The sequence below is a fragment of the Montipora capricornis genome, chromosome 5, assembly GCF_036669925.1.
Source record: "Montipora capricornis isolate CH-2021 chromosome 5, ASM3666992v2, whole genome shotgun sequence".
In the NCBI taxonomy this organism is placed as follows: domain Eukaryota; kingdom Metazoa; phylum Cnidaria; class Anthozoa; order Scleractinia; family Acroporidae; genus Montipora; species Montipora capricornis.
In genome coordinates, this window is record NC_090887.1 from 22990513 (window position 1) to 23003012 (window position 12500).

Consider the following 12500-nt stretch of genomic DNA (forward strand, 5'->3'; position numbering starts at 1 on the left):
TTGTGGGTGCTCGGTGCTCCAAAGGCGGGCTGTGCGGTCATGAGATGCTGTAGCGAAATAGTGCCCTTTTGGACTGAGGAAAGAAAACTATAAATATTCCTACTTCTCTACATAGATTTATCGTACGGCCCGTAAGAACCTGTATTAAATTTCTCGTTAATCCTTTGACAAACTTCTTCAACCCAAACCTCACCCCCTGGAAAACGAGAAGCCCCAATTACATGCACTTACTGTCCCAGCCATCCCCTTGGGGAAACGAATAGATGTACTGTGACCTTCTGGTGTCGGTTGCTTGAAGCATGGTTAGCGTTGACCAGCGTTAAACACCATGGAAACCCATAGGTTTTGATATCTCTTAACCAACGGTTAGCGCTAACCAGGCTTCCAGAAACCTGTCCCTGGTTGCTCGAAACATGGTTAGCGTTGACCAGCGTTAAATACCATGGAAACGTTTAGGTTTTGATACCTGTTAACCAACGGTTAGCTCTAACCAGGCTTCAAGCAACCGGCCCCTGGCCTTCAAAGGCTACAGAACATCATGACTGAACGTTGAATGCACTTTACTGGCCATGTCCTGTATGTGCCTCGCTCTCCCTTCCCAAGGTTGTATAAGACTAAACCCCTGTTGTTGGACGATAGGGAGCTTAAGCAACGACAACGGCGACGGCAACGAGAACGTCACAAATTTGCATATTTAGTGGGCAAAAACAATAGCTTCGCACGCTCTGCACGTGCCTTTTTCACTTTTGTTCATTTCTTTGCCGTCGTCAGCAAAACAACAACATGAAATAGCCAAATTTGAGGTTTTATGAAGAACGTCAGCACTTGAGGATAAATTTTCATTTTCTCCCCTTAATAAAGTGCCGTTCCGACGAGTGTCATTCTCGAGGAACTACCGCACCCTCGTCATATTAAAAAGGTTGAAAGGGTCACGTAGCGATTAAAATTACGCGAATTCATATTTTGAGATTAAGTTGAGATGGTTTGTTGCCCGTATTACTACCTTCTTACGTGACAAATTTCCATATTCCAAAACGTAAAAGCGACGTCTACTTTTAGCAACATAAAAATTTGTTGCACAAGAGGATGGTATTACGCGCAACAAAACATCTCAACTTGCAACGCAACATTGTTGCGCGACATGTTGTACGAAAAACGAGACCTTCACGGCTACATATGGGCTATATATGATGGCTGAAGGGGTAGTTTCTAAAGAAACTGTGGTGCTGCGTCGGTGGGGAAGTAGTATACAAAAATTTGGTTTTATCAACGGAGTTGATAATGTAAATTGGCCACCGTACAGAGATTCTAAAAGCTGACGTTTCGAGCGTTAGCCCTTCGTCAGAGCGAATCAAGGGATTATGGGTTACGTGTAGTTTTTATAGTAGAGTAGGAGCTACGCTATTGGTGGTAACATGGCAACGTGAAAAATAGGAATATATTAGTTAAATGAAAAGCGTTCGTTAATACCGTGAGGATTAAGGGTGCCGATTTGAAAGATGAATTTTTGTTCCAGATTCTTGCGGCTTTCCGTCGTACCTAGATGTAGGGAAAGGCCGCAGATAGCCATGTGTTTTTTGGAGTGGTTAGGCAGATTAAAATGGCGAGCGACTGGCTTAGATGCATCCTTGTCATTTTTCTCAACATCGCGAAGGTGTTCGCGGAATCGGTCACCTAGTCGTCTACCTGTCTCACCAATGTATAATTTATTGCATAACGTACAGGTTATGCAATAACGCTTAACTGTTTTTCATTCGCCGGCAACTATTACAAACAAATTAATGGTGTAGCGATGGGCACAAGAATGGGACCTAGCTATGCCAATCTTTTTGTAGGATATGTTGAACACCAATTTTTTGATCAGTGCAACGACCCCAAACCTGAACTCTACTGCCGCTACATCGACGACTGCATCGGCGCTATTTCATCCAGCAGAGAAGAACTCGATCAATTTATAACCTCCGTCAATTCCTTTCATCCGGCTCTTAAATATACCTGGGAAATTTCGGAAACTTCATTGGCTTTCCTAGATATCAAAGTTTCTATTAGAGGCAACGTGCTATGTACTAGTGTGCATTACAAACCTACAGATTCACACAGTTATTTGTTGTATTCATCGTCACATCCATCACATGTCAAGAACTCCATTCCTTATTCTCAATTTCTTAGACTTCGACGTCTATGTAGTGATGACTCCGATTTTTCCAGCAAATCAGAGGAGATGTGCCAGTTCTTCGAAAAACGTGGCTATCCTGTCTCTGTGGTCAAAGCGGGCCATCATCGCGCCCAACAATTTGATCGACAGTCATCACTACAAACGTCACAAAAAGATAAGAATGACAGAATTCCATTCACCCTCACTTTCCATCCTCATAATCACGCAGTCAAAAGCATCATTCTTAGTAATTTTAAATTACTCCAAAATGATCCCGAGACTGGTAGAATCTTTTCGCGACATCCACTTATTTCATTCAAACGCGACAAAAACGTAGGCAACGTTTTAGTCAGAAGCGCGTTCAAAACTAACGAGCAACCCGGCACTTTCAAATGCGCGCGCTCACGATGCAAAACTTGTCTTTTCATTGTTAACACTAGCAAAATATCGGGACCTAAGCGATCTGTTAAGATCACCGATCGTTTCACATGTACCTCCGCAAATGTCATTTATTGCATAACCTGTACGTTATGCAATAAATTATACATTGGTGAGACAGGTAGACGACTAGGTGACCGATTCCGCGAACACCTTCGCGATGTTGAGAAAAATGACAAGGATGCATCTAAGCCAGTCGCTCGCCATTTTAATCTGCCTAACCACTCCAAAAAACACATGGCTATCTGCGGCCTTTCCCTACATCTAGGTACGACGGAAAGCCGCAAGAATCTGGAACAAAAATTCATCTTTCAAATAGGCACCCTTAATCCTCACGGTATTAACGAACGCTTTTCATTTAACTAATATATTCCTATTTTTCACGTTGCCATGTTACCACCAATAGCGTAGCTCCTACTCTACTATAAAAACTACACGTAACCCATAATCCCTTGATTCGCTCTGACGAAGGGCTAACGCTCGAAACGTCAGCTTTTAGAATCTCTGTACGGTGGCCAATTTACATTATCAACTCCGTTGATAAAACCAAATTTTTGTATATATGATGGCGTTTTGCCGGGCCTTACGCTTATCCAGAAAATTGACAATTTAATACGTGTATTTCCCTTGGGGTACAACCTTTGTGAGGCCTTGTAGATCAAGAAAACAACCTGACGGTAGCAACACAATCTTGCCCGCATGAACAGCCCAGTTTGCGACCCTTTTCGGTCTTTGAGTTCAAGGAGTAAACAAAAACAACAACTCACCAAAACTGAACGTCCCAGACGGGGTAGTTATGTCCTTTAAAACAAACTAATGAACTGAAGGTATAGAGACTCCATAGACGCACTATACAGAATAATAATAATAAAAAACAATTAAAAAAAAACCCACTATAAATGCAAAAAAGGCGCAGGTCGTGCGTTTCAAATTGCCACATTGTCCAACCATCTGGCAATGGTAATGGTAGACTGCAAAACAGCCGTACAGTATTTTTGCGTTGGACGAATGCATCTTTTCAAGCGTAAGGTCTGGAACGAGTGTGAAAACGAAGAGTGAGACTGGGGAGAGAAGTGTGAGGCCCGCATGCCTAGCGCGCGAGAATTCGAAAACCGACTGTTTTGCAGTCTATGGTAATGGGTAATCGATTTATATACCGCCTATATCACATACAGTCTCATGGCGTTTTACAATTTTCTCTGAGCTGAGAAGTAACTGTGGAGCTGGACCTCCCTCAGACTTAGGGCTTCGCGGAAAAAACGATATGCTGAAGGTCCCATACCATGTCACTGTATTTACGCACACTTGTGGGAGGTTGAAAACTAACAGAATTTTCAGAAGAATTATGATACAAGACCATCGGTGTTGCGTCCCAAACCTTCCGGGGGGACCCCTCCCCCGACCTTCTTGGTAATCCCTGAATGCTCAATTCCCAGAATTTAAATTAAACCAAGTAATAGCAGAATAAATAAATCAGAAGAAGAAAAACGAAAGTTAAGGTCCTCATTGCAACCAGGCCCAGGTTGCGTAAAGCACTGTTAGCGCTAACCAGCGTTAAATATCACGGATACCGCTTGACGCTAACTGGGCTTCGAGCAACTGGCCGCAGGTTGACAATCAGTCAAGTTCACTGAATGCAATTTACAAGGTTACAACGTATGATCCATTATCATGCGAATGTTTTCTTTTGTTTCGGTGGAAAAACAAGGTTACTGATCATGTGAGTGAAAAAACTCTATACGTTTTGATACCTTAACCAACAGTTAGTGCAAACCAGGCTTTGAGCAACCTGCCCCTTCTGATAGGCATTGACAGTGTCTAAACATACAGTGTATGTCAAGACCTATTTTAGATTCTATTTTTAAGAAACTGAATGAACAAGTGTTACAATAGATAGGTTAATAGTAGCTTATAGACCATATTCATAGATGGTGGCTAAGTAATTATTTTATGTTGCAAATCATCCTCACTAGCATCGTTAGCACGAACAAATTCAAAAGAATTTGTGCTCCAAAGTGAAGTAGTGAGGATGAATAGCACAAAGACAAAAGGATAATTTCTTGGCCACCATTTATGAATACGGTCCATACCTGTTCTGTCTGCAGAGCTCGAGAGAAGGAATGAGTTATCTGTGTTAAAACTAGTGGAAAATACTGGCCCTGAATGACCAATCAAGCGTCTACTTTCCACAGCTGTCCTAAGGAGTACAACAACAAGACAAGTACTGTTATGCATTTTGTGATGTGCTGTAAATCTCTACTATGAAGTTGATGAAGTTGATGAGTAAGATGAATAGTCTTTCTTGAAAAAATTAGCTTGTCATAAAAAAGGTTGCTGTTATTCATCGTGGTGAAGTACAATAATAAAAAAGTATTCTCGTTTGTCTCACGATGTGGGCACTTGTGATGTAGAGAAACACAACATAGAGAAACACAACAAAAGGAGAACCGTACGAAGGAACAACACACCAATCACAGCTGCTTAAAAGCAAGAGCAGCCTGCTTAAATGGTGACGCGTAACCAGTTGACCTCATCGCCTGACGAAGACTAGCAGTATGCAGTCGAAACGTCGCGATCTACATCACAAGTGACCACATCGTGAGACAAACGAGAATACTTTATTATTGAAAATTAGCTTCATTCTCAAGTAAAGTAAACCCATTTACCAAAACAATCATTTCATACTCTGACTGACTTCAAAAGAAGGCTCAGGTGACCTGTAGACAGTTCACAGTCCCTAGTTTTCCTATTCAATCGCCAAGATCATCTTTGGAGTAAAACTCAATAGATTTTACTCTGTCAAACGCCAGATGATTTTACTCGTCAATTGGGGGGAGGGGAGGGGGGGGGGAAGGGGGCTCAGGAGTGAATGGGTTATATTTAAGAACAATTATTGTCCCCATCTATCTTGGGAGGGAGAATTGCTACTCCCCTCACCCCATTCGGTAGATTTGTCACTTTCTCACTCTTAACCAAACTTGGGAAGACAACTCTACTTTAATGGTTCATTTTAGTGTTTGGTGCACTCGTAGTATACAGGTACATTGTAAAAAATGATTGCATTGCATCGTAAATTCAATCATAACCTTTATGTGTGATGTTACTAGCAATAGGGAACAAACCTGTGGTCCATTATTCGTTCAAGAACATCCTCTGAGATAGAGAAATAAAAGTGATCAACAACAGTAAAATGGCTTTGTTTATACTGTCTTCTAGAAATACATGCAGCTTTTAAGTTTTTTACAGCCACTCCGCTCTAAGAAAAACTCAAACTTAACAGAATATGATTGAGAACCCCAGCTGGCAGAAGGAAACCAGTTTGCTATTTACAAAGTAACTTGTTGTTGAATTTGGGAACACATACAAATGTAGGACAAATCCAGCCAATGGTAAGAGAGGGATCTGAGCCCAAAGCAAACACATGCAAATCAAATGCCCTCACAACCAGACCAGGCCAGCTTCTTGACTCATAATACTGTAAAATTCTGAAAATAAGTCCCTCGAAATATAAGCCCCCCAAAGTAGTAATGCAAACAACCCTCCGTTAAATCGCCCCTCCAAATATAAGCCCCCCCCCCCCCCCCAGGGGCTTGGAAAATTGCCCTTAAATACAAAGTAAAACAAAGCAAAAACGGTAAATTTACTTCCAAGTATAAGGCTAGCCCAATCAATTTGCAAACGCAAATTTCCCTCCGTAGATAAGCCCTTCCAAAACTAAGCCCCTGAAAAAGGGCCTTAGAAAAATATAAGCCCTGGGACTTATTTTCCGAATTTTAGAATTTTAGCGTTTCATCTATGCTTACTGATTTGAACTGGCCTTCATTGCAGTCAAGGCGCAGGATGTACGATCTCGGCATGTTTTATAAAATTCATAGAGGCCAAGTTAACATCTCCGTTCCCTATGAGCTCACATCCGTGCCTGCGTATGGCCGTACAAGGAAGAGTCACGACTTTAAGATCAGGCTCCCATCCTCTTCTGTCGACGCTTACAAACACTCTTTCTATGTAAGATCAATCCCTGCATGGAACGCGTTACCAGCTGATGTTGTTAGATCGGCATCGTACCCAGAATTTATCCGGAGAGTGCCCACTACTCTAACATGTTAATTTAACTTAATACCTCGTTTATTGTCATACCATCTGATTGTAATTTCATACTATGTAATCTTAATTGTTATTTTACCATGTAATTGTACTTGTAACGCCGTACATGTAAATTGAGCGACTGCTGGCTGCTCCATTGCCAGATTAGCATTTATGCGCTAGTGGCAATTATTTTGATTAAAGATTAAAGACATTACATTATTTATTCAACTTTAACTAACCTGCTTCTTTGTCAATTTGTGCAAGTTCTGAGGGTGATTTGAGCATTCTCAGTTTCTTTGGGGTGAGGCTCCACACCCGCACACTACTGTCCTCAAACCCACCTGACAGCAGGCTTGAGTCCTCTGACATACTAACAGTGTTCAAACTGTAATAAGATGATGATTCTCTGAGATAATTGGTTGAGGATTGCATCATACCTTGCCATTATCATCACTCTACGCATTGACATTACATGGGAATCTTTGTTCACAATAACTATTTTTGCCTTATTATCATAATTTATCCCATAAATGATAATTATCTTTTTATTAAGTGAAGCTATTATCCTCGCAGTTATGAACGCAATTTTTGCAATTGCGTAAAGAAGCCTGAAAAACTCAGAACTTCAATGGGGTTTGAACCTGTGACCTCGCGATATTGGTGCGACGCTCCAACCAACTGAGCTATGAAGCCACTGACGTACTGGTCATTTGTGGGTTCTAATGTTCCCGTGAGGAATGAATCAATGATGAAAAGATATATGAAATGGATCATAATTATATCAACTGCGGATATGAAATCAAGTGAAGCTATGATCCTTGCAGTTATGAATGCAGTTTTTGAAATTGCGTAAAGAAGCCTGAAAAATTCAGGACTTCAACGGGGTTTGAACGCGTGACCTCGCGATATCGGCGCGACGCTCTAACTGCAAGGATCATATAGCTTCACTTGATTTCATATCCACAGTTCATATATGATCCATTTCATATATCATTTCACCGTTATCTTTTTATCATATTATCTTCATACTACTACTACTACTACTACTACTACTACTACTACTACTACTACTAATACTACTACTACTACTACTACTACTACTACTACTACTACTACTACTACTACTACTACTACTACTTCTACTACTACTACTACTACTAATAATAATAATAATAATGGAAGCTTTATTTGTCTTTGAATACAGTTGTAAATCTCTCAACATATAGGCAATTAACAACTGGCTACTTGAAACTGAATGATATACTTGTATACTGTATTTAGAAATGAATCAAATAAAAAAAACAATAATAATAATAATAATAATAATAATAATAATAATAATAATAACAACAACATTGAAGCATCTTTATGCCTCCAATTCAACCTAGACTCTATAATTTTATTGCCTTTGGCCCTCAGCTTCTTTTTGGACTGGAAATCTTTAGTCAGACTTGAAGTCCAGACCGATCCTTATTGGTGACTGGAAAATATTACTACTTGTAATACTTGTCATCTAGAACAGCTCCCACTCAAAAACTGATGACATTGTTCTAACTCAATGAAGGCACCAGAATTTTTGTTCTAATCTGCCATTAGATTAAAATTAATGCTGAGCAAATCATTAAACATTATGCTTAACTTCAAAAACTCATTAATAAATTCACAAACCTAACAGCCTTTCAACACTGATAAAATGTCATGCGCATGAGCTTTAATTAAACCCGATAAAACATTCCTATTTAGGATTCTTTGCATCTAAAGAATAGTAAAAAGGCCCGGCTTGTTTTTTTGTCTTGTATGCTAATATCTTCCTCTCACAATTTGAACATTAAATGTTGTGCAAACTCCTCAGGGACAATTTTTTTAGGAATGTTTTTCAAGCCATTCAAAAAACTCAAAGTATGTGTTTTATCGCCTCTAGAAACACCACTACTCGTTTTCTTAAACAGTGCGTAAATAATATTGTCACAGCGACAATGGAAGTCTAAAATTTTGTGACACAAATTTCTCTCCTCACCTTGTATGTGCATTGAGTACACTGTAGAAGCAGATGGATGGAAGAGTGTCCGGACCCAACCTTATTCTTTTGGCAGCTTCTCTCATCAAGGTAATCTTCACCAATTTATCACTGTCCTTCCTAAGAATAGAATACATTGGTGATTGATTATCTTGTCTGTATTAGCCTTGAGATTAGAAAGCTAGACGCCAGATTTTATCATGGTATGCAGAGGTTTAAGATGCAAACCTGCACGAGTGCAGTACATGTACATTACAATGAAGAATGAGTAACTTTCGTGGAAGAAACCTGAACAAATTCAAGCCATTTTAATAAAAGAAAGACTATGATTCTTTTGTTGGCTTTTGCCAAAAATTAGTCAAATCAATTTTGTACACCAAGCCTCTTCAAGTTTAATTGGGATCAGTAACCGAAAGCCAAGGTTTCACCTATATTTTTTCCGGTTGATTTTCACCATGGCTAAGAGAGGGCGCTGTATGCTTTTATTTGGAGCAGATGCTATCAAAGAAATCTGCTTATTCTTGCGGATCGATGGTATCGATAATTAGTATGCGTATTTGCCGTATTGACAATCTCTGATGTTTGGCACATTCGATTATAATAAAGTCCCTTTAATAAAAGCCCTTATCGTTTTTCTTTTTCCAGCAAACGACAAGATTTTCAAAAATTGTTCCAGATCTGTTCAATACAGATGTTATAAAGATCAGCAGAAATTCTATCAAGAAATTTACATGTGTTTGGGAAATCTCGTCTTAACAATCTTGACAATCTTTCACTTCCCTTACTTAATAATTATTATTATAATAGTTTTACATGTACATGTACCTTTCACTTTCATTTCATCAAAATGCAAATATTATTATTAAGAAAGAGAGAAGTGATCCTTAAAAAAGTCAGGTCGCTTCAACAGGATTATTATTTTTGTGCCCAAGACCTCTGCGATGCCAGTGCAATGCTCTACTAACTGAGCTACTGTATGAATCCCACACAGTTGGGAGCAGGTCAATAATTATTATTATTATTATTATGCAAATAATTATTTATAATTATTATTATTAAGAAAGAGAGAAGTGATCCTTCCACTTAGCCTGTCTCTAACAGACACCTAAAAAAGCCAGGTCGCTTCAAATCTAGCTATTTCATGTTGTTGTTTTGCTCACGACGGCAAAGAAATAAACAAAAGTGAAAAACGCATGTGCAGAGCATTCAAAGCCATTGTTTTTTCCCACTAAATATGCAAATTTGTAACGTTCTCGTTGTTGTCGCCGTTGTCTTTGCTAAAGCTCTCTAATTTCAAGATAAGTGCAATGATCCCTTCTCTCTTTCGTCTATAACACACACTCCAATTTGCATTTATTTAACATTATTACTAGTTGATACTCACATGACAGGAAATTGTATCTGACGGTTCAATGGGGGTGCATTTGGATTATGCTCCTGTTTCTTTTTGCCTGAAATTTATAAAGCAACTTGTTGGAGCCACTGTATCCTAAAAAATCCAGGTCCAGGTTGCTTGACGCCGGGTTGGTGCTAACCAGTGTTAAATACCATGGAAACATATAGGTTTTGATACAATGTGCTTCTTAACCAACGGTTAGTGCCAACCAGGCTTCGAGCAACCGGCCCCAGAAGTCTAGTTTCTAGTTCACGAAAACAAAGGGATGAAAAAAATAATAGCTGCATCAGCCTAAAAGCAAATGTTCACAAATACCAGCATGAAAATTTGAATTTTAACCCAGAGGAAAAGAAAATGCCTATCAGCCAGGATGGGAAATAATCTGGCTTTTACCCTTCAACTTGAGGTTACATAATTATCAAACTTTGTTTAGATGCATCTTTTCCACTTCTCTCAAGCTGCTTTGTGGGCTTCTAACACAAAATTGCTTCTTTCAGTTTGTTTCGAATGATAACTGCAAAGAAAATCCTTGAATGGCGTAGTTTCATGGCAAAATTCTATTGCATGACTGCCCAATCACACTTCCCAGTGTTCTTATTCTTTGTTGTGCAATTATACCATCATTAGTGAAGTTTTGGGGATTCATTAATGAAAGGAAGCTCTGTAGAAAGTTAAAAATGTACCTGGTCCATTTGAGTCCTTCTTGACTTTCTTTTTCTACACAGAAAGCAAACCAGAAGATATTAAATATAAAATTATTGGACAAACATGACATACCAGACTGTCGAGTATTAATGGCATACATGCAAGTAACTGTTTTGTACAAAATACAAAATGGATACAGTTTACTGAAAGTTCAGTCATTTCACCTTCGGTTTATCTTTGTCATCATCATCTTCACTCTCTTCTTCGATCACAACTCCAAGATCAGGTTCAGGTGGTATCCCATAATAAACCTTGCTTTTATTAGCTGCAGTGCAAAGAACATACGGTGACTAGTAAGAAAAAGCTTGCATGGTGTCTCTACTTAACCAGTGTAACTGCAACAAGGTTATATTAGAAGTTCTTTTCCTTTCATGTAGGGTTTCATTAATGTATGTTACAGGTTAAATTTGATTTCAGGTCAAAATGATTTTTAAAATCATTTTGACCTGAAATCAAAGGAAAAGAACCTCTAATAATTATAACCTTATTAACTTCGGTTGATTTGTAATTTCTTTGTCAATACAGTACTAATTTTAATATAATTACCGGTATATCATAATGAATACCAGACACAAAGATATTACAAATCAACTGTAGCATTCTGGGTCCACACGCATAATTTCTTTATATACAGTACTGTATTACTTTTAATTTTGACAAGTTCGAAACACATGCTTCAGATAAATTCAAAATTACAACTTGCAATAAAATTGCTCAAGGAATGCTTAATAAGGAAAACACATCAACCTACAAAAATTATTGTAAGTTAAATCATTTCGACCTGAAGTCAAATTTAACCAGTAACATAATAAATTATATTCTAGGTCATAATATTATCAGAAAAAGGTCTGAAGTTAAGGCCTTAATATTTGAGACAGAGAGGATCATAAATTGTTTCTTTGCAAATCATTTGCCATTATCTTGGTTTTGAAGGGGGTTGATAAACAGTGTTCTGTGATTGACAATGTGATTGACTTTGTGAAAGACCACGCAGACGTGTGTGATAACAACGTTTTTAATCAAAAAGTACCTTAGCTAATATACAAGATGGCTGACTACAGCCGGAAAAGACATCAACAACACTAGTTCCAGTCCTTTATCCGGGCATATGATGACAGACAGACTTGCAACCCAAACCTAAAATTGCTTTCAATAACTGCTTCAGTGCCTAAAGGGAAAGGGAAGGGGGGGGGGGGGGGACAAAAATGGTAATTTTTTGTTTTTGCCTGGTAAAATTCATAATGCCCTGACAAACCCACTTCCTCGCCAAAAGATCATCATTGCCATCGTCGTCTTCACCACCAACAGCATCATCACTACCATCACTATCACGGTTACCACCACCATTACTATGATAATATTATCAGCATTATCACCTTCGAATGTTGCTTCCCCTGTGACTGCTCCAGCTGTAGCTTCTATTGTTTGCTTGCTGCGTGGTCTTCCTTCAAAAACTGAAAATTGAATAATTATAATAATAAAGATGCAAGAAATTATATGAATGTGTTGCATATGTGCAGCCATTTTTTTTTTTTTTTGGACAGCAAGAATTAACTGCATAACTTAGGCACTAGTGCGGACTTATTTCTGGATATTTAAAGTGCCCCTGTGACCAAAAAATCAATTCATATTTTTCTTTGGATTTCAAAACTATGTTAACAAAACACTAAGTGACCCACGTTTTAAGCCTTGATTTCAAAAAG

The 12500-nt window shown here is 38.7% G+C and overlaps 1 protein-coding gene across 1 annotated transcript in view; it reads right to left on the reverse strand.

Annotated features, from left to right (window-relative positions):
- Window positions 1–12321, reverse strand: part of LOC138048518 (transcription initiation factor TFIID subunit 5-like) — a 16803-nt gene extending 4482 nt beyond the window's left edge. The window contains exons 1-10 of the mRNA XM_068894701.1: window positions 12174–12321; window positions 10962–11062; window positions 10776–10809; window positions 10081–10147; window positions 8697–8816; window positions 6919–7064; window positions 5716–5746; window positions 4684–4790; window positions 3361–3442; window positions 1–73 (exon numbers count right to left, since the gene is read on the reverse strand). The exon at window positions 1–73 is cut by the window's left edge and continues 39 nt beyond it. Of these exons, the coding sequence (XP_068750802.1) occupies window positions 1–73; window positions 3361–3442; window positions 4684–4790; window positions 5716–5746; window positions 6919–7064; window positions 8697–8816; window positions 10081–10147; window positions 10776–10809; window positions 10962–11062; window positions 12174–12321 (909 nt within the window). The remainder of the gene's footprint in view (window positions 74–3360; window positions 3443–4683; window positions 4791–5715; window positions 5747–6918; window positions 7065–8696; window positions 8817–10080; window positions 10148–10775; window positions 10810–10961; window positions 11063–12173) is intronic.
- Between the last annotated feature and the right edge of the window lie 179 nt (window positions 12322–12500).